General features: G+C 37.6%; 1 protein-coding gene across 1 annotated transcript in view; it reads right to left on the reverse strand.

Moving 5' to 3' along the window:
• Positions 1-5,272: 5,272 nt before the first annotated feature.
• LOC140170891 (ATP-dependent RNA helicase DHX58-like) overlaps positions 5,273-26,991 on the reverse strand; it is a 47,861-nt gene continuing 26,142 nt past the window's right edge. Inside the window, 12 exon segments of the mRNA XM_072194094.1 lie at positions 5,273-9,195; positions 9,721-9,888; positions 10,901-11,111; positions 11,462-11,499; positions 11,815-11,962; positions 12,955-13,109; positions 16,789-16,884; positions 18,058-18,105; positions 18,108-18,219; positions 19,283-19,360; positions 21,146-21,384; positions 22,339-22,572. Of these exon segments, the coding sequence (XP_072050195.1) occupies positions 8,549-9,195; positions 9,721-9,888; positions 10,901-11,111; positions 11,462-11,499; positions 11,815-11,962; positions 12,955-13,109; positions 16,789-16,884; positions 18,058-18,105; positions 18,108-18,219; positions 19,283-19,360; positions 21,146-21,384; positions 22,339-22,572 (2,174 nt within the window). The 3' untranslated portion in view covers positions 5,273-8,548.

Genomic DNA, 26,991 nt, shown 5'->3' on the forward strand with positions numbered 1-26,991 from the left:
TGAGTGAAACTATATAACTTACCGTGATGGATACTTTGGAATCAAGAGTGTTAATAAAACCAAAAAAAAATCACCCCACTGTCATGTTGCAGGTGTTTGCGATATCACCTGCATACGCGGGCAATTTAGCGCGTATGAGCTGCGACAAGTTTTTGCGAGTGACGCGCTATGATATCGCACTGGTATTTTGAACCAAAAAATATGCCATTTCTGCTCAAATTGTGAAAAAAGTAACTCGGTGACCCCATTTTTTATTAGCTTTAATGAAACATCCTATCAGTGCGCTTATTATATCAAAAAATCAGCAAAATTGTTGGAGTAGTTTTTTGGTCATAATCGAAAATATGTCTAAATTTTTAATTTTTCCATAGACGCCTGTACTAATTTTTCCCAAAAACAGCCTTTTTAAAATGGTTGTTTCTCAAAAACGAGCTCAGTGACCCCTCTTTTTATTTTAGATATTCGAAGTATATCGATGAAAGTTAATTGGTACGAAGTTTAAGAAAAATTGTTGGACGGGATCTTGTATGGACTATACCCCTTAATTGGGACAATGTGCACGCGTGTAACATGTGTAAGGGCAAAAAATTAAAATTTTGCACTATTTTGGCCCATGATCGGCGCGGCGTGAATTTTGGTGGGAAACGGAACTTTTGTGTCACCCCCTCCCTATATAGGCCTAACAATAGTGGTTATTAGCATGTTAGGCTACTCTCTATAAGCCTAAAAGAGTGAATTTCCACTCTTTCAAGGAGTTGAACGAAGGACTACCCTTTTTGTGCGGAAAACAATCGAAAATGAAAGAAAGTAGGCCTACATTTTCTCTACGCAATATTCACTCTTTTGAGAGTATAGGCCTACAGATTACTTTTCTCAATCCTTTTTGAACGAATTTGTCTACCATTTCACTCTTTCACTGTTTTTTCCACGTGCACTCGGTCTAGGCCTACATTTAGAGAGTAGGCCTGTATAAAGAAGTTACAGATTTCAGATTAAATACTCACCAACTTCGTGCCGATCTCACCGGTAACTGTGCGGGCTTCTACTCGCACAACTGCTGCACTCAGCAAGAAAACTGCTGGAGCAAATATCATCATCAAAAGTCGGAGATGGACCATTTTGTAGATCCAATTCTGCTCAAAGGCTCGATGTTGTAAGCCTACTATACTTATTATAAAACTTAAGACGTAAATCGGTTAAAATCTGTCAAACAGAATCAAGAAAACTGATCCTTCGCAACAGATCAAAACTATCGCAACTCACTTCACTGAACTCCTCCTCCTCAACAACAAACAAACCGCACAAATTGTCGCCATGGACGTTGTCAAGACGCGTTACGGTAGCAGCGCGTATTAAAATCGCGCGCAAATAATGATCTCCTAGTACGCCGTCTTTTACGCGCCAATTTTGACGCACAATTCCGCGTTAAAGTCCGCCACTCCTGTCGGCATAAATACATGCGGGTATTTTTTTTGGGGGGGGGGGCTTCATGCGCGTATTTGGGTGGGGGCTTTGGGGGCGCCAGCCTCCCGGGGTCAAAGTAGGGGGCGGCCAAAACGAAGAGGCGCGGAAGAAGAAGGGCGGCAAAAACAGGGGCGGCCAAAACGAAGGGGTGGCAAAACGAATTAGCAAAGAAAAAAGGGCGTAAAAAATTGAAAAAATCTGAAAAATTTTGAAAAAATGGTACATCAAAATGTGTTGCTTTTAGGGCGCTAGCGCCTAAAATCCTTTTTTTTTTTTTTTTTTTGCTCTTCACTTTTTCAAACCACCGTCAACCTTTTCGGGCTGTTGGGGAAGGGGCGGTAAAATTGAATTTTCTTCAGCCCCCCCCCCGGAATAGGGCGGCCACGGTACCCCACTGGGCTTGGGGCAATCCCCCGGGGTAAAAGCAGGAGGCGACAATGACAATACAGAAGGGGCGGTGGAAGATGAAAAGGCGGCAAGAAGAATTATTTAAAAAAAAGGGCGGGACAGAACCGGGCGGCAAGAATAATAATTGTTAATGAAAAAAGGGCGGAAATATTAAAAACTAATGTAACTATACCTTTTTTGTTGCTAACAGGGCCACCGCTCGGGAAGGTGGTGTGTAATGTCTGCGTGTGTGGGGTAAACACCTCCTTTATTTTCAATGACCCCCCCCATACACACACTTTTTAGATCTCCCACCCACATACACACAGATTTTATATTTGGGTCAACCTTTTCGGGCTGTTGCTGTAGAGGCGGCAAACATTTCATTTTCTGTAACCCCGGGGGTAGGAGCTAGCCACGATACGCCACTGAAATAGCTAATAGGCCTACATACGTCTACGTCTGCAAAATTGTTAACTTAAAATGTTACAATAGCATGCCAAGTGTGCACCCTCATCAGCAGTAGAGTCGTGACAATGACAGCAAAGTCCACTGAAGACATTTTATATCCTTTGCATATAAAGTTCGCACAGATGACAATCTCCAAAATGGTCCTCTTATCACCTTTCACACACTTTCTAATGGAAAACAGGCATACGTTGCATGCAGTCCCCCTGTTTCAACTAAAGCTGAATTTATACTCGATCGCTTTTGCAGAAAAGCGATTTTCACGCATGCTCAATCATTACTTACATTTCCAGAGCGTCAAGCCGATCAATCGATTCAAATCGCTGAGGCAAAAACGACATCGCTTTTGCAAGTTGAAGAAATCTCAACTTCCCAGCGATATCGCTTGACACGTGAATGCGTCAACCAATCATATACAACCATCTGGATCTATTATTTTGCTAATTAATTTACGTTTCTCGATTATTAACTTTTTGGGATGAATTAATTCAAAGCAATAATTATTGACAGCAACTGATGTTTTAAAAATGTATTTTGTGGTATTTAGAATATTTTAATTGTCGTCTGCAAGATCGCTATCGCCGTGATTAGTATAAATGCAAAAGCAACGAGCGATACATCGCAAAATCCGGCGATTGCAAATCGCTTTTTCAAAAGCGATTAATCGCATCGCTCGGCGATCGAGTATAAATTCAGCTTTACATCGACAGAATGATGTGCTGTTTCATAAACCAGACTTCAGCAAGCCGACAGAAGAATATATTCCTTTCCTGGAAGAGGTACGACGTATTCTAGATCTCCGTTATTACTGGATAGTAGTACATTAGGCCTAATTGCATAAGATATGCCTGGTTCGCAATTTCCTGTCTTTGAAGGCATAAATATGGACTGTAAGCACATGAAGTAGCCCACAACAACACTGTAATAATCTGTGCCAAAAATCATGTAGGCCTACCCTTTCTTATACCATAACATGAAAAATATCCCTTCATTCACAATATATGACGAAATATGTAAATTCCCAAGCCTAAATTATAAACATTAACCTTTGACATTACAACACTTCCAGGGGGATTTCCAATATGACGTCATCAATTTACATTCTCGGGGATTCCCCATCCATAAATAGTCCTGACTTTGTTTACTTGAAAAAAAGAGGATTCCCAAATTTTAAACAAGGATAAATGATCAAATTAAATAACTCAGGGCACATCACAATACCAAGTATGTCATCCGCACCCTCATCAGCAGTAGATAGCATACCAAGTATTTCATCCACGCTCTCATCAGTAGTAGATAGCATACTAAGTATGTCATCCACACCCTCATCAGCAATAGATAGCATACCAAGTATTTCATCCACACCCTCATCAGCAGTATAGCATACTAAGTATGTCATCCACACCCTCATCAGCAATAGATAGCATACTAAGTATGCCATCCACACCCTCATCAGCAGTAGATAGCATACCAAGTATTTCATCCACACCCTCATCAGCAGTAGATAGCATACTAAGTATGTCATCCATACCCTCATCAGCAATAGATAGCATACCAAGTATTTCATCCACACCCTCATCAGCAGTATAGCATACTAAGTATGTCATCCACACCCTCATCAGCAGTAGACAGCATACTAAGTATGTCATCCACACCCTCATCAGCAGTAGATAGCATACCAAGTACATCATCCACGGCCACACCCTCATCAGCAGTAGATAGCATACCAAGTATGTCATCCACACCCTCATCAGCAGTAGATAGCATACCAAGTATGTCATCCACACCCTCATCAGCAGTAGATAGCATACCAAGTATGTCATCCACACCCTCATCAGCAGTAGATAGCATACCAAGTATGTCATCCACACCCTCATCAGCAGTAGATAGCATACCAAGTATGTCATCCACACCCTCATCAGCAGTAGATAGCATACTAAGTATTTCATCCATCTCCTGGGTATTTTGACATTATAGTGATTTTATGGATAAATATCATGTCAGTAGTTGTAACTTTATGGAGTATTTTTCATTATTCTTTGCCCATCATATGGAAATAGATTCTACTCCTGTTAACAGGACCAACTGTATCAATGCTCACAAGTCCTACGGGAATACATACCATACTGCACTATCAGATCTTCTTGCTCAATTTTGTGACTTTAAAAAAGTGTGTAAAACTATTCATCATAATGTGTGTCATGTAAATATTTAAAATGCCTCTATCTGATGTTTACAAATGGGCAGTTCGTATGAATAATGCTGATCTCAATTGGGATTAAATTATTAATAAACAAGCTTGCCGTCCTGGGACGTACCAATGGCGAAAAACCTAGTTTTTTGTAATAGTAGCTTCAATTTGGGGTGAAATTGAAGTTGGATAGAGAGTGGAAAAAGTTGAGAAATAATTTGCCATGCAAGATCCGCCATAATGCCCCCCCCCCATGGGCTTCTAAAATTTAATCGGTACTGCATTTGGTTCTGATAAATGGCGACATTAAATCTTTAATCTGGTTGAAGCACAATACAAAAAGAGAGAAAGCAATCACTCTGGGTTTTTTTTCAGGGGTACACATTTGAAAAAAAAGGATCATGGTCTGTGTTTTTGAATCGTTTTTTACGTACTTTTTTTTATTGCTAAAAAGCACTTATTATACTTCAATTTGCACTCCAAAATGCCTTTGATTTCTTTCAATACTTTTTTATTATGATAAAGTAAATCCTCCCAGCCCTTGATATTTGAAATACTTGGGTAACAGATTACACATAATACTGTACACAAAAACAATAAGTACCCTTAACAGTGATATTTGAAAAATTGGGAGTAACAGATTACACCTATTAGTGACTACATTTATCATAGTAAGTATATTGCCTCAATTATTAACATATAAAATAGACCCACGCAACAACAACAACACAAATAAAGTGCAATACATTTTACTTTGCATTTTATAATTCTTTTATTATAGATATTCAAAGAGTCTGTTGTAAATAATTACATGGTGGTTTCATGTACAGTATTAATCTTCATCAAAATATACTTTATAATAAGTATTTTGTCGCATAAGGCTGCGATCACATAGAAGTATACGGTATACGGTATTCGCTATACGTCCGTCCCTCTGTCCGCGCGCTATCGCGTTCGCGTCTGCGCGTTTCGCGTTCACGCGGTGCACTATCGCGTACACGCGGTGCGCAATCGCGGCGTATGAACCGTTTATGCGTTCACGTTTCTCGATTTCATTACTTTAGTACCGGTAACGGCCTACCCAGCAAACACAAAACGTTTTCGACATCATTCGCAAAAGGTTATAAAAGGTTCTCAGAAAACGTTTAAATGTCGGGTTATATAAAAGGAATATTATTAAAAGAGTATAAAATGGTTTCATAACCTTAAAAAACATTTTTTGGTAATCTACTGCTCAGCAAACAAAAATGTTTTACAGAAAACGTTTAGGGCCTAAATGTCGGGTTATATAAAGGGTATAAAAACGTTTTGATAACATTCCAAAAACATTCTTGAAAACTTGATACAAAACATTCTAAACAGAATTTTATTTTGGGAAAAATGTTTCCCCAAAATATTTGCAATTACGTTTTAAAAACGTTTTCATGACCTTCATGTAACCCGACATTTAAATAACGTTTTAAAAACGTTTTCATGACCTTCATGTAACCCGACATTTAAATGTTATTAAAATGGTTTTTTCAACAAGAACATTTCTGTGTTTGCTGGGTTCCAATATTTTAACATAATGTTATTTAAGTATTGACAAAATATTTGGCAAAAATGTTTGCAAAAATAGTTTACAATAACATTTTTTGAAAACATTTAAAAATATTGTTGTAGTGTGTTTTCATACAAAACGTTTTAAAATGTTATCATGACCTTTATATAACCTGACATTTTAATGTTATTAAAACGTTTTCACTTAAACCAAAAGCCAAAATATAACTTATTTAAAACAATTTTAAAACGTTTTTGTGTTTGCTGGGTATATCCACGTCCAGATACTAATTTCGGTTTCTCTAAATGTGGTAACAGGGCAGGGCAGATTATGGGTAGGCCTACCGAACTACCGAAGTAAGCATCACACCTATAAAACAAACAGTGTGTTAAGTTGGGTCTCGATCATTGAGAGACGCATTTCATAGTAGTTTAAAAAGTCAGGGCAGGTATATATGGGTAACGGGGTTGGGTAATTAGAAATAGGCCTATCACGAGAAGCGCCCGACCCGAGAACCGCGAAATCTAGTTGTTTATAATTGTGATAATATATGAATATTATATTTTATACCTGTATTGATATTGACCAATATCAATTTAGCAGTAATTTTGATTAATTGGTTGTTAGTCCATTAATGACAAGCATTAAAGCAGCATTGACGGTCGATTCAAAGATCAAACAAATTTGGTTCTGGTGCCTAATGATACTAATTACTGATAGTAGTTTATATCTACTTTCAATATGAGTAAGCCAATCTGTCATCTCTTTAACTAAAATAGGAGCAAATGAACATCTCAAATATATGGACAGAATGAGAAGGACTGACATCCAACAAAATGAGCAGCAGAAGGAGCAACAAAATAAGCAGGATGAGCAGCAATATGAGCAGAAAGAGTAACAAAAGGTCGCTGATCCCTCACTTGGGTTGTATTGGGCTATTCCAGTTAAAATCCACACTACCCCTGTGGAAGATTTTGGAAATACCTTCCACAGGGGGAATATGTTTTTCAAATGTAATTGGTCAGGGTTAATCATTTTGAAACCCACACTCCCCCTGTATTATGGCTTTACCTGTATCTTCCACAGCTGGAGTGAGTATTTCAAATGGAAGTTATCCAACTGTTTATTCAATTCAAAACTCATACTCCCTCTGTGGAAGACTTAAGCTAATTCTTCCACAGGGGGAGTGTGGATTTCAATTGGAATAGCCCACTGCCAGTCTTCCTGATGAAGGTCAAAGTTGTGACCAAACATTTGATGTACATCTTAATTTTGTGCTGAGATCATAAGTTATATACTGCCTTTTTACCAAGTAGGCCAGAACTCTAGCACATTCATCATGTAACACTCTTCTAGCTAAGTTTTGTTTTTATTTATGATACACTAATTACAGACCTGAAACTGACCATTTGTAGAAAAAGCAGAAAATGCTTTAAAAAAAGAAAAAAATAGCGCAAAATCATGCTAAAAAAGCTCAAATTGGGCTGAAAAAACAAACAATGAATGCATAAATTTCAGGAATGAAAAAAGAGGAAATCAGGTAAAAAGTAAAAGTTTCAGGTCTGTAATTCTAACTTTCCTGGATTCATTTAACATTGCATGAAAAAATCAAGCAAATTAATTGCACAGTTTCTTGGTATTGCAAGTCATTTTAAAGTCAAATATATAAAGTTTCTTCTACTTTGTTTACTACGTATACTCCTACAAGTCTGTTATAAACCACACTATACTTCGATCAGCTCGTAATTGGCGGGAATTTACCACTACGCCGAAAAGTAGGCAGCCGTTAAAAGTGATATAGTTTACCTGAATGGTCTATATTTTGTCTGTTAAAGAAAGTAGGCGAAGTATTATGATTTCAATGAGTAACTTGTGATGCTTCTGGCAAGATGCCACAAGACAATCCTCAAAATAAAACATATTTATATTAATCCGCGATGTTATAAGGCCCACCGATTACGAGCTGATCAAAGTATAGTCTATAATAATTCTCTGTTTAATTCATTTATAAATTACATTTTAAATAGAAGTCTGGTGCATATAACACTTTTCAATACAAATCTTACATTTCTGATATATTTGATATCACATTCTGTTCATACATTTTCACACAAAGGCCTAAAAATTGTAGGTCTGTTGGGAGAAAAATGATGATATCTTATCTACAATCGGTATATCTCTCACTGATGACGTCATATGATTGACAGGAAGACGTCATAGGATGTTACGAAGTAGCGCCACAATCCTGGGAAAAAAGGCACACTTGCTCAAAAACGTAAAGGCACATGCAACAGGTGTAGCACAATTTTGAATTATCTTCTATCCCACCCTCCCCTGCCCCTCATCTTTCAATGCTAGAGGATCTCATGAACATGCTGACAACATGGCTTTGTTCAACATTGAATTGGAGGAATGGTGAGGGGGGGAGGCAGATTCATCAAAGAACAGCCAAAGTGTGATAATATGTTTCTAGGATTGTAGGTTGACTTCATTCTTACTTAGAAATCAGGTACATTCATTTTCTTCAGGGTTTGCAGATCTTCTCTTTTCAAGACACTCACATTGAATATCTTCCTTGCATTGCTCCACTTCTCTTCCACATACTTCAATTTCTCCCCATTGTCATTTTCCTTTTCAATAATAAAGGAACTGATCTTGATAATGGGCAATTTTTGTTGACAGATAATAGCAAGAATACCCCAATCATGATTGCATTCTTTGCAATGAACCTTTCCAATTTTACTGAACTCGTGATCAATCTTTTTTGGCTTTGGATGCGGTGTCAATTTGGCTCTTTGGATCAGGAACTGTTCATCAAGAACGACGTGCTGGGTGTCCTTGAAGGCCCCGATATCAAGAGTGGAGCAAGCAAACTTCCGACAACCTCCGCCGAGAAGCTCAAACTCTCCCGCGTATCTTGGTCGAGCATTACCAGCAGATTGCTCCTCAAGCTTGTGTTGGTTGAAGTCTTCCCTTTGTCTTCGTAGCATACGAGCCTTGAGTTCACGGGTAGGTAAGCTTCTTAGACTCGCCACTGCCCTTTCGCTCATGCCTGATCTGGCTTTGTTGGCGTATTCCCAGGCGGCATGGTTACATTCTGATGAAGCAATTAGGTAGCTTTTGCTGTTTTCAGCTCTTCCTCTTCCTGCATGTGAGAAAAAGAAATGATGATCAATCTTAATATTGATTGTACAGTTTTTATGATATTGCAAGTCATTTTCAAATTCAAATATATCAATTTTCTTCTACTTGGTTACTTGTTACTCCTACAGCTCTTGAAAATCTGGTATAAACCACACTATTCTTTGGTTCACCTCATGTTTGGTAGGGATGTCATTGCTTTTTCGCGGTTGCACTGCAAGAGTGGCAACAATCTACCCTTGTACATGTGCGTGTATCCCGGGCGTGTATGTTCTGTGCGATTAACATTATGTGTGCGATCTGATACTGCGACCAACGAAATATGCACCTATGTCACTACCGCACTTGAGCCCACACCAATGTATAGTCTTTGATGATGAACCTTTAAAATTAGATGAGATCACCAGAGTGCATGTAGTGCATTACGACATTACCGTACATGGTCATGCCTTCTTTACATTACTCCAGACTCCAGCACTTCAATTGCATTGTTGTATTTGTATTTGTGGTACGGGTCCTTGTTACTTGCCTTTTAGTTGCGTATGGCCGGTGTCACTAGGAACATAGTTGAGACGCATTACCAGATTACAAGCTGCAACATCAATACCTTCCTCAAGAACATTGGTAGCCACTAGTAGTTTATGCTTGCCTTCTTGAAATCTGTCCAGAATCTCCTTATGTTGAGCTGATGTCATAGCTATGAAAATAAGAAAGAAGAGACTCATTTGCAAGTGAAGTCCATTAGCGCTAAAACTGTGTCTCTTGTGGTAATTTGTGGAAATTTTATGCTGACATAACAATTCGTTGGCTGCATTCCATGGTGGCGTGAAGTGATTGTTGCTCATTTTTTTGAAAATTGGAACACATGTTTTTTATGACATTACGTTTTGTTACCTGGAGAGATTTGATCATGTCTCACCTCCTTTTTCATCCAAATCGAGGGTAATAATCCTTGTAGTGAGGGATGAACATTTAACCACAAATTGCCTCAGGCAAAACTCACTTCCTGGGAACTAAATACCACACAAGGTCATTTTTATGTAACTCATACGACAGATACAAACCTCAGGAGGGAATTCAATTTTTGATCAATTCTCTCCAGGTAGTGAAACGTAATGATGTTCTCTTTCATTTTGCAAAGTCTCAGCAGTCAAAATGAGCTAATTAGTTACTAACTGATAAATTAAATTTGGCGAATCATTACAAAGTGAAATTTTGTGTTTTCCATAGAGGCGTATTGCCCATACACCACTTTTTTTTGTACATATTTTATAATAGTAAACAAACTAAGAAATATGGGCAAAAATTAAAAATATTGCATATCATAGTGGCGTACACCTCGCTATATTCCATAGTGTCGTATCGGACCAATACGCCACTATGGAATGAAGCTAACGAAAAGTAATGCCACTATAAAGTTAAGGGTGCATCACACTATATTGGTGGTTGACTATTACATAAACCACATATAGCTTTCTGTGTGTAATTATTTACACAGGTCAAATTTCATTCATTTTGGACAGTTCCAGTTGTAATCTATACACTCTCTGTGGAAGACATTACCTTAATCTTCCACACAGGGAATGTAAATTTCAAATGGAGTCACTCATTCAGGTAGCCTCATTTGAACTCCCTGTGTGGAAGATTAAGATCATGTCTTCCATAGGGGCATAAAGATTTCAACTGGAATTGCCCATTGAATCACTCACTTTTGCCTCCAACCATTCTATTAGGAATTAAAAACCTCAGGGAGTCTGTCTCTTCTATCCAGGTCTTAAGAGCTTTAGTTGCTTCAACAGTTTGGCAAAACAAAAGAGCTCTGGACTTTGGTGTTTGGTTGAATTCTCTCAGAATGATGTCTTTCAGTGTCTTCAGTAGTGGGTTTCCGTATTTTGGATTCTTGCTAACGCTCCAAACATCCTACGCTTTTCCTGAAACACAAAAAGAATCAAGCAACTTAACTTAATAAATTATAGTACAGGGTAACCTGCAAGCACTGAAAACTTTCAAAATATCAAGTTAAACAATGAACAATAGGTACATATATAGTGGCAACACCAGAAATTCTTTTCCAGGGGGTGGGGCAAAGTGAATTTCAGACAGGTCAAATATCATAAAATTTCTGCAAAAATTGCACAAAATGGTAAATGTGTGATTTGTTTCCTTTTTATTGGGGCAAGATCTCCGACTGGGATGATATTTCCCCCATGCCCCTCCTTCTCCCCTGTAGCACTGCCAGTGCACATACACACCCCCACACAGAGTCAAACCTGCATGTAACCAACAGCAAATGTGGCCTGTGAAACCACTTTGAGCATTTTAGAAATCCAACTGTGGACTCATTATACTTGAATTCCCATCCTGCTTTTAATTTAGTAACACTGTCAGGCTCCATGTCCCAGGGGAAATTGCCCAAAGTTTACATATAATTCTATCAAAATTGTCGTAAGTGACACAAATTTCGCACAAATGTGCTAAATTGTGCTAAACTGTGCAAAGTTGTCATTCAACTTTGTCAAATTTTTTGCAAATTTTTTGCAACTTTCCATATCCCTCAAGTAACTGACAATATCTCGTCTACTCTTAACAAACACGCCAACTGTTTAATTCAAACCTAACTTACTCATAAACTTTTGCAGCAGGCTAAAGTCTGTTTCATTGAATGCCTCCATCTGATCCGGATCACTCATTTCTTTGTACTTCAAGTTCAAGTAATCATAGGCATCTTTAGTTCTTACTTCTGCATTGATTCCCAATGATATATGGTAATCCTATCAAAACAAAGCAGAACATATACAAATAAATAATTCATAATGTGATGTGATCAAGCAAAATCAGTCGGAAGTTAGAGATGTTGATATTGAGATATAGCCAAACAAAGGAAGCATTTTCTTTTGTTTCCTATTGTTTTGGAAACTGTTTAACTGCTCATATCTTTTGAACTAGTTGCAAAATACAATGGGATTTTCTGCAAAATGTAGCTTTCCTGTGCTATCCTGTACGAAACTGAAAATTGTGTATGTCTGCCTTAAGACTCATTATGCTTGATCACCACATATGAGAAAGTTTCTATTTTAAATTATTGTGACATGATCAAGGGGAATGAGTCAAATGTCGGCAATTTTCAATTAGAAGTTTTTTTTACATAATTTTCTTGCAGTTTACGAATACTTCATTTTGATGCAAACCCCATCAGAATCAGACATCTCGTTACTGAGTTACAAGCATTTCATCAATGGCTGAAAACAATATAAAACAAAAGAACTTGAACACTGTTTTGCCAATATCTCAAAAACAATATCAGCAACATCCGACTCATTCCCCTTGATCAAACTTAAATGAAGATTTACAAAAACATTACATAATTATTTTACACAAGTATGGCAGTAATATAATTCTGTGTCATTTTTTGACAGAGCACAGCCTAGCTCCTCTTCTGATGTTCATTGATGTATGTAGAGTGTGACCTTCAACACAAAAAATTCAGAAGGCTTTTTAGCATAACAAAATGTTAGTTCCCGATAGATGCACACAGAATGGTCGACTGCAGATCCGTCGGAAATGAACTTTGCTGCTTGGATGATGTCACGATGAGATTAGCATTTATACCCTTTAAGAGTGTTCCGACGGATCTGCACTCGACCGGCCTCCACAAGTTCTGTTGGACATGGATATGTTACTTGCACAGTAAATAAAATATAAATTCCCTTTCTGGCACATTTGTGTATAAGTGATATGTCATGGAGCTCCTGTTATTACTGACCTGCAGATGCCTGACACATGTTCGTACGATACGCAACATGTCCCCATCTTCTAGTACTTTGCCACTCTCCTTATCCACTCTACTAAGCCACTGCATATAGGACGGACTTTTCTTATCTCTTGGTACGCTTCTAAGATCTCTTAACACAGATTCAGCTATGATACAAAGTAAATGAACAAAGAAACACAAATCTTCAAACAGACATTAAGAACTTGAGTTATAAAACTTGGTATGTACGCTTGGAGTCCTCTAAGATCTGGAGAAAGGCGCTTTATAAATCCAAAATTTATTTTATTATTTTTTTTAAATTTTAAACATGGCAGTATGTTGCCAAGTCAGGCAGCATGGTATCCCATAATGCAATGCTCTATTTCAAATAGAGCATCTTTAAATATACCGTTATTTCTTGGTTTAGAGTTAAGAAGTAGGTAAAATATATAAAATTATCAATGGATGCACAATTAGTAGTATTTTTTCATCAATTTTAGTTAAAATAAAGTTAATTTCCATATTTAAATCAAATTTTTTAAAAACTGTTAGAAATTGTTTTGTTATTTAAATTATTTTCCCCAGTGGAATTTTTTTTCGCCAATTTAGTCCTTAGTCTGTCAAATTCGGAAGGGTTACTAAAGCCTGTGTTGCCTGACTCGGCAACATGCTGCTTGATTCGGCAGTACTTCCTGATCAGGCAGTCGGACCGGACTGATCAAATAATACCCCTGCAGTACATGAATAGTTTGAAGCATTTGCAATATGGCTTTTTCAGATACTTGTGGAGCAGATTCTGAACAACTTTAGAATTGTGGTCATTCCTGCAATTATAATCCTAGTTCTAATCCTAACTCTTCTCTCAATATTTTTAACAGTTTGTAATATTGACAACATCTTGTAATAAAAGTTGGTAAAAATAATCTGCTTTGCATCTGGTTAACCTGACAATCAAACTTCCCACAGCCTGTTAAAGTGTTATTAAATGAAATATAGATGAATTATTGGCTAACATCTCATAACTTGATTCTACATGCAAATAAAATCTTTTTTCTATATGGTAAGTCTTCCTCAAGTTAATTTCTGGTTATGTCCCAGAATTTGATCAAGTTCCTTGTAATGTGGGAGCGGCAATTTGAGCCACAAATGTGACAAATTTAACCTCCACGGCGATTATATAGTGATTAAGGCGTACTACACCCATATATTGGTTTGATTGGTCTAAATAAATATTTTTTCATTTATAGCTAGGCGATATATGCACGGATCATGTGAAATATAAAAAAATATGAAAAAAGAAGAAAAAAAAGTGCTTTTAAACAATTGTAGTAAGTCATTTTAGCCCTATATATATTTTGTTTACTGTATCCTAGTTACTCAGATGCGTGTTTCATAACAAACCATGATTTATTCTATTCAACATGTTCAAGTAGGGTACATGAATAGAATACATTAAATCCTTTGTTATACTCTCTATAGAAAATCTAGTGGTGCATGCAAAATATAAACACTTACACAATGGATACATAGTCATTAGTCAATAATAGTATAATGTGTTGTTAGGAGAAGAAAAGGCTATTAGGTCACCGTATGTCAGGTTATAGGTCAATTGGTTCAGGTCAAATTTAAGCATCAATTTTGAATACACATGTGAGAGTTTGTGATATCATAATGAGGAATAATGTTGATATTCTGTCTTTAACTGGATATATATCGAGAAGTGCAAGGTGGATATACTAATATACCTTGGGATGTAAATGGTGAGTACAATTTAGAATGCCTAGTTGAGATGGATTTCACAAATAAATATAAAATAGTTACCAAAATCACAAAAGTTAAGCTTACGGAAAACTACCCAATATGGTGGTACAGGTGACAAGAAATACAATTTTTTTCAACATTACTGTAGTATGGTTGTGGTAACCTGTTACCTGTGGCTTAATTAAGTTTCAGTGAAATAATGTCGCAAGTTAAAAATACAAAATATAGCTCAACATTGAAAATAGAAGCATTTTAACCAGTTCCTTTTTGATAGTTGTGGAGCACCAAGTTCATGAAGTCATAAAATAAATCAGGAACCACTTATTCCCATTTTACATATCAACTTTATTTCCCTAACGTGTTAGCAACACATATCCAAAATGTTAACGAAATCCGTTGATAGTAAGCTTTCCAAAATGAAGTGAATTTAAATCATCAGTGATGTACCACCTTTTGGCTTCTACTTTTAAAAGCATGTAAGCTACGTTGATACCGATGCCACCAATAAAACGAGATGATTTGGCCCTTCATTTTGCATACCACTTTGTCCAATTTTTTTTGTAATTTCTTCACAAAATGCAAAAAATGCAAAAAAATCAATGGGTGTAGTACCCCTTAACTCGACTCAAAGTGCTAGAAGTTACTTGACCCAACCATGAAATGACTTGAATCGTTACAACTCTGAAGTCAACTATAACACCGTAGACCATGGAATACCGTAGACTGGTGGCCTCCGTCATCAACATTCTGAGTTGATGACTGAGAAAATTACATGTTCATTTTGTGTTGTTCTTGTTGTCCAAGACTCCCAGGTACCAAGTCCCAAGTACCAACAACCAAGTTCAAAAGTAGATGCCTATGGATACTCATTTTATCCACGGACGGTCTGAATCTGGAACAGACTCCCATCAGTTGCAGTCAATGCTCCATCCATCCAGACGTTCCGGTCGGCAGCACTCCCAGTTCTTAGGGAGATGCGCCCACCACCCAGCCTCAGAAGTGTCTAATTAGCAGCACAGCATCCGCACCAGCACGCTTTTCCTGTATTATACACCTGTTTGATGGCACCCGTCTCCTGAGTTTCTTTATTCTGCACCTTGAGTTGACACTGCACCGGCCGAGAGGTCATCTGCAAGTTTCCTCCTAGTTTAGCCTTCAAGGCTGCTATTTTGGAGTACCGACTGAAGACTGAAGACTCTGGGTGAACTGATTCTACACAGATGTGTCCAAGATAAACTTTTGATGTCTGTTTTTGATACAAATTTTTAGGACATTCAGTGCACAATTCTGACATAATGTCATGGTAAGACACAGCATGGATGGACACAGGAGTCTTGAAAGTCGAGCTATTGCAGATGAGGCTACTTGCACTGATGTCCCATTTTGAAGAATGAAGCAGTCAATATGCGTGGGGGTCTTCGAAAAAGTTTTTACGGGGATTTGCCACACAGAATTTTGGATGCAGACTTTCTCTATACCTACTTTTTGTTATATTTGCCACCCATCAGTATAGGCTCTATATCAATCTTTTGCAAAAAGCACAGAATTTGCATTAATTGGACACTTTTAGGGGCACTTTTGCCCAAATACGCCCAATTGGGGGCATTGGTCTCATGGCACATCCAAATATACTTTAACCAGGGTTAACATCCTGAAACTAATAAATGTGTTTGAATCTACATTAATATTGTATGTAGCATCACAATGTGGACCTATGCATCTATATCTTTTTCCACTTATTATACTCTGCATCATAGAGGCACATCAAAAATGGCTCAATCAGGCTCAGTGCGACCCCCTTGAATGAATCACACTATACTTTGATTAGCTCGTAATCGACTGGCCTTAAAACATCACAGATTAATATCTTGTGACATCTCACCAGAAGCATCACAAATTATTAATTTCAAGTCCTATACTTTGTCTACTTTTTTTAACACACAGAATATAGACCAGACATGTCAAGTAATAGCACTGTTAATGTGGATTTACTTTTTGCCGTAGTGGCATTTTCCGCCTATTATGAGCTGATCAAACTTTACACCACTGATTGTACAATTATTTTCATCACACAAGCCCACTTACCTGCATCCTTCATGATATTTTCTATCTCACACATAATCTTGCAGACTTCAGTCTTGAAGGGATCTTCCTCTCTTGGGTCAACACAGATGGGACTTACTAGAGTTTGAAAGGAAATAAATAATTGTATACAAATTGAGCATTGAAAGAAAATGTCCATGCCTTACATTTGTAGTAAATATAAACATAAAATGTGACAAGAACTGTATTTTCCAAAGAGTAAGTATGTAGTTTGCAACTATAGATAGCACTGTGTTGTCTCTGGTAGGTATACACCTATCCGACTCGCCATTACTGCGGTGTCCCCGATGTAAAACTGCGGTGTCCCGAGGGCGGGGGTTCCATCCATTATTTAGTGTGCTATACAGAATTGTACCCGGGAATTGTACACAACAGTGATATTCATTACACAATCATGAGTATTGAATTACGAATTAAATCTCCCGCTCTGGTACATCTGTGTTGCCGTCAATAGAGGACCAAATACAGTAAACGCTTCTCGGATTGGTCTATACCATAGAATTCTGTCTACAGGCATAATGCTTCAACTAAATGAGTGTTTTTGTGACAAATGAGACATAAGGCAGACACCCTCCACATGGTCTTACAACAATACATGTTTGTACAGCCAGTAATAATACTAATTGCTCAAACTCTTAGTATTAATGTTTGTTTGGGTATTTGTTTTTGTTTTTTGAGGTGGATGGCTATCAAAATACAGGCTTCAGGTACAAAAATGGGTACACTTCTGGTTTTCCCTCGCACCTTGTGTTTTCAGTACAATTCTGATTTTCCCTCAGTGCGCACCCTGTTTTTTAGGATTAGGGTTAGGGTTAGGAATTAGGGTTAGGTTTAGGGTTAGGATTATACTTGTGCAGGGTATACCAGAATTATTGCCGCTGAGAATTTGAAAGTGCATCCATCAATATACCAAATTTCAAGAAATTTGGACACATTGATATACCAAGTCAAAATTTTCATCTGAATTTTACCCAAATTGTCTTAGCTTTTACAAATTTTCCCAAAAATTTTGGCTAGATTGAGGCAAATTTTTCTGAAAAAAATGAGAAAATTTGGTAAAAAGGACCCATTCATATACAAAAATTGGCCTAGAAAAGGGGTCATTGATATACCAAAAGGCTGAAAATGCTACCCATGTTTGCAGCACGTCCCTGTATGGTCATTTGTACTGAGTGCTCCCTACCCAAAGCCCCCGGTAACAATCTGAAGAATTTGTTCCAAATAATAAAAGAAATAGCTGTCAAAACCAACCTTCTTCTGACACATTGATTCTTTCCTGCAGTATATTTTGATTACGCCCACTACAGAGATGTACGATGTATCAAGATTACATATCAGTTGGAATACATGCTCTTCGGCAGCAATTTGAGATTTTGCTTTCCCAGTACCCGTTGTGGCTGTCAACCCCACGATCTAATGGTGACAAGAAAATGAAGAAAATACAGCTAGTTGTATAATGAAATGGATATAAATGAGGCTGTGCATTGTACAGTGATTGAATAAATTATGAGTATATTAACTCATCGAAACTAACATAATAAATTGAGAGGGCAAAATTGAAATTTTAGCCAGACTATGACATACATAAAACAATTCCAGGAGTGTGAAAAGTTTTACCAGTTTACCCACAATGAGTTTAAAGAGAGATTCAATGCACAGATTTTAGTAAATTAAAAGTTTTTTAGCGGGATAGTGGGGCCCCAATGTTTGCCCCTCCTCGGAAAAACCCAAAATTATGAAAGTTTCTACATTTTCTGCAATTTGCGTAAAAATTATGATTTTGCCCCCCCCCCTCCGAAATTCACTTTGCTCGCCATTCCCCCGCCCCGGAAAAAATTCCTGGCACCACCTTAACTGAAGACTGCCCCTTGTTAATAGAAAACAAGTAGACCTCACCTATCTGCTAATGTTTTGGAGTAAAATTTATGCTAAAGTAAACGTTTTGGTGTAAAACCACCAGATAGACAAGGTCTGCATGTTTTCTGTTGAAAAGGGCGGTATTCAGTGAACAGCTCTTTTCAGAGCCATCAGTAGGTAATTGGCAGCCTACATGTTTCATTCTTAGATACTTTGTCCTGAAGAAGCCAAAGCTACTCCTGACGAAAGCATGACAGTTCCAAACTTGTCCGAAGATGAACCTGCCAACAGACTTACAACCTGTTATGAACTGAACTCCCATTGTAAAAGCCTATCCGACAATTAGGTTTTAGTCGATTTTATATTATTATTATGAGTTGCCCCACCCCTTAGTACACACACATATGCTCAAACTATAATATTGTTATATGTGGCAATGACATCAACGCCTTGAGGCAGCTATTTTGCACTAACATGTATGCAGTGTCTTTAAGCATATGTGTGCATACGCCAGTACTTTGAGCGTCCACTACCTAATTGAAGCTGCACCTAATGAAATGTGCACTGACGTCACTGCCACATCAGGGTGAAAAATGAAAAATAGTATAGTAACACATACCTGAGGCAGTTTTGTGTCTGGATACTCAAACTTCTCATACCTGTATCGCTTCATAATACCATTGTAAACATGGTCTTTCTGATAAGGGAAAAAGAGAAAACAAAAATAAAATGAAATTTCTCTTTTTACAAGCATTATATGTCATATCATCAGTATTATGTCACAAGTCTGCATGCTACATATGTGCAGAGCAGCCAGAGCTCAAGCCTAAGGCATGATAAAAGGGGCACTTCCCAAATGCTGTATGAAAACTGTACATCATGAAATTCTATTATTTGCATGACAAATATAATTTAAACATATTCATTGTTGGTAGAACAAGCACAAACATTGTACTCAAAGATTACTGACTCAAAATTGAACCAATTCTTGGAATTCACAATACCATGGTGGTTAGAATGATGATATCAACCCTATAGGTTAAATACCACTAATAGGCCTGGACGATACATTGAAATACGATGAGTAACTATTTGTTTTCATGGCATTCGAAAAGACGGCATTAAAATCGCTGAAATTGATCAAGTTATATAGCCAAAAAAATACTTTTTAGAGGTTGATGCTTCAAAATGGTACATTTTCTCTCATTATAAACTGCTCCAAAAAAGAAACTTACCAGGTAAGAAATTTGTCTGTCAAATTCAAACGACAAATTGTGTTACACTAAATGGGATATGAGTGGAAGCAGTGTTAATTTACGCGAATTTTGACACCTCATTTGTTGCAAACGGATGAGTATTTTTGAAGTTATGCTTATTTAACCGAACCTATCCACTGGAATGAAAGTTGCACTCATACCACTTGAGATGGTTGGCAGTATACAGGTGTAATCAGTGCTCTCCTCTTCTTCTTTGCATGACTAACTTTCAAAAGTTTTGATCTGTTTATTGTGTGAATTTATTGGGGCGGACCTGCAACTTTCAAATTTGATAGTAGGCTTGTTCAAATGAGCATAACTTCAAAAGTTTTGATCTGTTTATGCACAAATGAGGTGTCAAACTCACGTAAATGTACACCGCTTCCACTCATATGCTATTCAGTATAATACGATTTGTCGTTTGAACTTGACAGACGAATTTCTTACCTGGTAAGTTACTTTTTGGGACCAGTTTATGACATTTTTGATGTAATAGTACCAAAATTCATACGCACGGCTTCGGTTTTTAGTAAATAGTTGCCCTATCATATTGTAACTTTCAGCTTTGAGGGCGCACTGTCATTTTAAGGTGTTTACGGTTCAGTGCGTTAAAACAAGAAAAGTCTCAGGTCAACCTATGTTGAATTTTTGATCATTTGGCATCTAAATCATATAGTTTCGCCTGATATTGGTGGCATTGGAACTGTGAGAGTTCTGAATATGAGAAAATTCCACCCGAAATTAGGCATTTTCCCATTGAAACCTGTGTATTACATAATTAGTGGTATTTAACCTGAAGGTCAAACTGGTGAACTGACAAGAGCAATGTGAATACCGAGAATTGTGTGCTATGGAAAAGCCGCCTTCTTGGATTGAAGCTCATGGAGGTCAATCAATGTACCGCCAGCATTTGTCAACAAGAGCCCAAAATGGAACAATAATTTGTGTCTTTAAGCTTGAGTGGGTCAAAGTTTTTGCATGTAGTGCTAAGTGCATATACTTGGCATAACGCATTGCACACAGAATGCAAAAAACGGTTCCCATGCGTATAGCGATATAATCCGCAGGTACATTGAGTGGCCTCCACGAGCAACACACAAACATGGCAAAGTAGGTTCTTTTTGATTCTACCTCACTGAATAAGCATAATGACCACCTCAGAATAAAAGTGCACCCCTGGTCTTTGTGAAAAATAAATAATCTCCTACATTATCACTACTTCTTACCATACAATGGTGACATTCATCAAATATAAGCAACGCCAATGATTCCAGCTCCACAAGATGATCCCCATCCCGGAGTGCATTATCCAGTATAGCTGCAGTCAAGACAATTACATTGTGAGATTCAAGCATTGCTTTCAGTGGAATCTTCATTGTGTCTCCTTTCAAGCCTGTGATGCGAAGTTGCGTGATGGACGCAAACACTGTTCCAATCTCTCTTGCTGCTGTTTGACGAGTGGTCCCTAATTTAAATTAAATAGAAACAACATATGTAGGCAAAATAAATTGAATAAACAAGTCAAATGTCAAAAAACACATCATTTGAATTCTTTGAACTAGGCTAGTTTAGTTAGGGGCGGCTTCACAACTTGACTACCGGTTGACTAGTGGTTGAACAGTGTTCCACTATTTAGAACAATAGAAACTGGCTCCAAACAGACAGAACCGGTGGGCAACCAACGGTCGGGTTTTGAAGCTGTCCCTTATTGTTTTAAGGTTACATTTAGGGTGTGCAATGTTTTAAGGTTATATTTAGGGTGTGCAATTTTAAACTTTAGAGGAACTGTTGGTACTCCAAAAGATTAAGATTAGGATTATGTTTTAGGATTAGGATTTGATTTACTCCAACCTCAGGGATGTAAGTGGCCCAGACAAAAGTCTGGAAAATCTGAGAGTGCAGAATTCAGAAGACTTACATGTCAATGATTGACAGTTCACCATCACGTACAGCTACTGTACAGTGCAGTGCTAAGCCTACCTTGCCAACTATTATCTGTTCCAAATCCACTGGCACTACAGCTCTGTTATACTGATTATTCAAAGTAAAATGCTAATACCTATTGCAATGTATCCCATCAAGATCCAGTGAAATTAATGAGGTTTCACTGGAGCTGAATGGATAATGGTTGTTACCTTGTACCAACTAGCTAATTCACTACCTTAGTGCACATTAGTAAGTGTTGGTTACTGGTTCAAGCCTGGGCTCATACACATGTTCTGAATTATGATATGCCATAGGCTTTGTGTTGTGATCATTTCGATCAGTGGTTCGTAACAAAGAAAGCGTGAGCCAGTTGACCTAGCAACGGTCATATCCTAATGTGCACTACACCAGCAAATTGTTACCTTGTACCAATTAGCCTATGCATGAATCTAACCTTAACCAAATAGTTATTTATATATTATGTTTGACAAACTTACAGTGGGGACCATAAAGATGACTTTGCATTTCATTTTGTTATCAGAATCATTGATAACTTTCTCTATGACACTTGCAGCTACCACTGTCTTTCCAGCTCCGGTAGGCATCAAGATCAATGTATTCCTGCCTTCTATTGCAGGAAGCGCTACTTCTAGCTGGTCTTCATACAGTTCTGTAGGTTTCTCATTGGTAGAGGCTGGGGTGTCATTAGTGAGTTGCTTTTCAGAACCTATTAAGATGAAATTGAATATTAATTGTTATATCTCTGTGTAAAAAGTCATCTTTATGCAATTGGTGTTGAAATTGAGTATGGACAAGTGGATCAGAATCAGAATTGGTGTGGATGAAGTAGCTATCTACCACTGATATTGGTGTTGATGAAGTAGCTATTTGCTACTGATACTGGTGTTGATGAAGAAGCTATCTACTTCTGATACTGGTGTTGATGAAGAAGCTATCTACTGTTAATATTGGTGTTGATGGAGTAACTTTTTACTGCCAATATTGCTGTTGATGAAGTAGCGATCTACTACTGATATTGGTGTTGATGAAGTAGCTATCTACTGCTGATACTAGTGATGATGAAGAAGCTATCTACTGTTGATATTGGTGTTGATGAAGTATCTATCAACTTCTGATGCTGGTGTTGATGAAGAAGCTATCTACTGCTGATATTGGTGTTGATGAAGTAGCTAACTACTGCTGATACTGTTGTTGATGATGAAGCCATCTACTTCTGATATTGGTGTTGATGACGTAGCTATCTGATACTGATATTGGTGTTGATGAAGTAGCCATCTACTGCTGATATTGGTGTTGATGAAATAGCCATCTACTACTGAAATTGGTGTTGATGAAGTAGCTATCTACTGCTGATACTGGTGATGATGAAGAAGCTATCTACTGCTGATATTGGTGTTGATGAAGAAGCTATCTACTGCTGATATTGGTGTTGATGAAATAGCCATCTACTACTGAAATTGGTGTTGATGAAGTAGCTATCTACTGCTGATATTGGTGTTGATGAAGTAGCTATCTGCTACTGATACTGGTGTTGATGAAGTAGCCATCTACTTCTGATATTGGTGTTGATGAAGTAGCTATCTGCTACTGATATTGGTGTTGATGAAGTAGCCATCTACTACTGATATTGGTGTTGATGAAGTAGCTATCTACTTCTGATACTGGTGTTGATGAAGAAGCTATCTACCGCTGATATTGGTGTTGATGAAGTAGCCACCTACTACTGATATTGGTGTTGATGAAGTAGCCATCTACTTCTGATATTGGTGTTGATGAAGTAGCTATCTACTTCTGATACTGGTGTTGATGAAGAAGCTATCTACTGCTGATATTGGTGTTGATGAAGTAGCCACCTACTACTGATATTGGTGTTGATGAAGTAGCCATCTACTTCTGATATTGGTGTTGATGAAGTAGCCATCTACTGCTGATATTGGTGTTGATGAAATAGCCATCTACTACTGAAATTGGTGTTGATAAAGTAGCTATCTACTGCTGATACTGGTGATGATGAAGAAGCTATCTACTGCTGATATTGGTGTGGATGAAGTAGCTATCTATTGCAGATATTGGTGTTGATGAAGTAGCTATCTACTTCTGATACTGGTGTTGATGAAGAAGCTATCTACCGCTGATATTGGTGTTGATGAAGTAGCCACCTACTACTGATATTGGTGTTGATGAAGTAGCCATCTACTTCTGATATTGGTGTTGATGAAGTAGCTATCTACTTCTGATTCTGATATGAAGAAGGATGTTGATGAAGAAGCTATCTACTGCTGATATTGGTGTTGATGAAGTAGCCACCTATATTGGTGTTGATGAAGTAGCCATCTACTATGATATTGGTGTTGATGAAGTAGCCATCTACTGCTGATATTGGCAGTAGATAGAAGTAGCCATCTACTGCTGATATTGGTGTTGATGAAGTAGCTATCATCTACTATCTACTGAATGGTGTTGATGAAGTAGCTATCTACTTCATCATACAGGTGATCAGAAGTAGATAGCTATCTCACTGCCAATGAACATGCTTCTTCATCAGTATCAGCAGTAGATAGCTCATCACCAATATCAGCAGTAGATTCATCAACACCAATATCAGCAGTAGATAGCTACTTCATCAACACCAATATCAGCATAAGATATCCACCTCATCAACACCCAATATCAGCAGTAGATAGCTACTTCATCAACACCAATATCAGCAGTAGATAGCTACTTCATCAACACCAATATCAGCAGTAGATAGCTTCTTCATCATCAACCAGTATCAGCAGTAGATAGCTACTTCATCAACACCACTCAGTAGTTAGCTACTTCATCAACACCAATATCAGCAGTAGATAGCTACTTCATCAATTATCAGCAGTAGATAGCTACTTCATCAACACCCATAGTAGTAGATAGCTACTTCATCAACACCAATATCTGCAGCAGATAGCTTCTTCATCAACACCAGTATCAGCAGTAGTTAGCTACTTCATCAACACCAATATCAACAGTAGATAGCTTCTTCATCATCACCAGTATCAGCAGGTGTTGATGAAGAAGCTATCTACTGCTGATATTGGTGTTGATGAAGTAGCTAACTACTGCTGATACTGGTGTTGATGAAGAAGCTATCTACTGCAGATATTGGTGTTGATGAAGTAGCTATCTACTTTTGATACTGGTGTTGATGAGGAAGCTATCTGCTGCTGATATTGGTGTTGATGAAGTAGCTACCTACTACTGATATTGGTGTTGATGAAGTAGCCATCTACTTCTGATATTGGTGTTGATGAAGTAGCTATCTATTGCTGATACTGGTGTTGATGAAGTAGCTATCTACTTCTAATACTAGTGTTGATGAAGAAGCCATCTACTACTGATACTGGTGTTGATGAAGTAGCTATATGATACTGATCCTGGTGTTGATGAAGGATCTATATACTGCTGATGATATGGTGTTGATGAAGAAGCTATCTACTGCGTCTAACTGCGGTACTGGTATTGATGAAGTAGCAATATACTACTGATACTATTTTGATGAAGCAGCTATCTACTGCTGATTCTGGTGTTGATGAAAAAGCTATCTATTGCTGATACTGGGGTTGATGAAGTAGCTATCTGATACTGATCCTGGTGTTGATGAAGAATCTATATACTGCTGATATGGTGTTGATGAAGAAACTATCTACTGCGGTACTGGTATTGATGAAGTAGCTATATACTATTGATATTATGTTGATGACGCAGCTATCTACTGCTGATACTGGTGTTGATGAAGAAACTATCTATAAGTGCTGATATTGGTGTTGATGAAGAAGCTATATTGATACTGTTGTTGATGAAGCTATCTACTGCTGATACTGGATATTGATAAAGTAGCTATGTACTACTGATATTATGTTGATGAAGAAGCTATCTACTGCTGATACTGGAGTTGATGAAGTAGCTATCTACTGCTGATTCTGGTGTTGATGAAAAAGCTATCTATTGCTGATACTGGGGTTGAAGAAGTAGCTATCTGATACTGATCCTGGTGTTGATGAAGAATCTATATACTGCTGATATGGTGTTGATGAAGAAACTATCTACTGCGGTACTGGTATTGATGAAGTAGCTATATACTATTGATATTATGTTGATGACGCGGCTATTACTGCTGATACTGGTGTTGATGAAGAAACTATCTATAAGTGCTGATATTGGTGTTGATGAAGAAGCTATATTGATACTGTTGTTGATGAAGCTATCTACTGCTGATACTGGATATTGATAAAGTAGCTATGTACTACTGATATTATGTTGATGAAGAAGCTATCTACTGCTGATACAGATGTTGATAAAGAAGCTATCTACTGGCCAAAATTATATACTGAGATTGTTTAATACGAATTTGGCTAATTTCTTTCAAACCTGATTTTTGACATATATGTAATGTTTACACATCCCAACTAACACCCAATCATTGTGGTTATAGAACAACAGAGCAATTTTAAAATAATGTCCAAATTAAGACGTTAAATTCCTCATAGAATACCACAGTGGATAGCTACTTCATCAACACCAATATCAGCAGTAGATAGCTTCTTCATCAACACCAGTATCAGAAGTAGATAGCTACTTCATCAACACCAATATCTGCAGTAGATAGCTACTTCATCAACACCAATATCAACAGTAGATAGCTTCTTCATCATCACCAGTATCAGCAGTAGATAGCTACTTCATCAACACCAATTTCAGTAGTAGATGGCTATTTCATCAAAACCAATATCAGCAGTAGATAGCTTCTTCATCAACACCAGTACCAGCAGTAGTTAGCTACTTCATCAACACCAATATCAGCAGTAGATAGCTTCTTCATCAACACCAGTATCAGAAGTAGATAGCTACTTCATCAACACCAATATCTGCAGTAGATAGCTTCTTCATCAACACCAGTATCAGTAGATAGCTACTTCATCAACACCAATATCAACAGTAGATAGCTTCTTCATCATCACCAGTATCAGCAGTAGATAGCTACTTCATCAACACCAATTTCAGTAGTAGATGGCTATTTCATCAACACCAATATCAGCAGTAGATAGCTTCTTCATCAACACCAGTATCAGCAGTAGTTAGCTACTTCATC

The sequence above is a fragment of the Amphiura filiformis genome, chromosome 15, assembly GCF_039555335.1.
Source record: "Amphiura filiformis chromosome 15, Afil_fr2py, whole genome shotgun sequence".
Lineage (NCBI taxonomy): Eukaryota > Metazoa > Echinodermata > Ophiuroidea > Amphilepidida > Amphiuridae > Amphiura > Amphiura filiformis.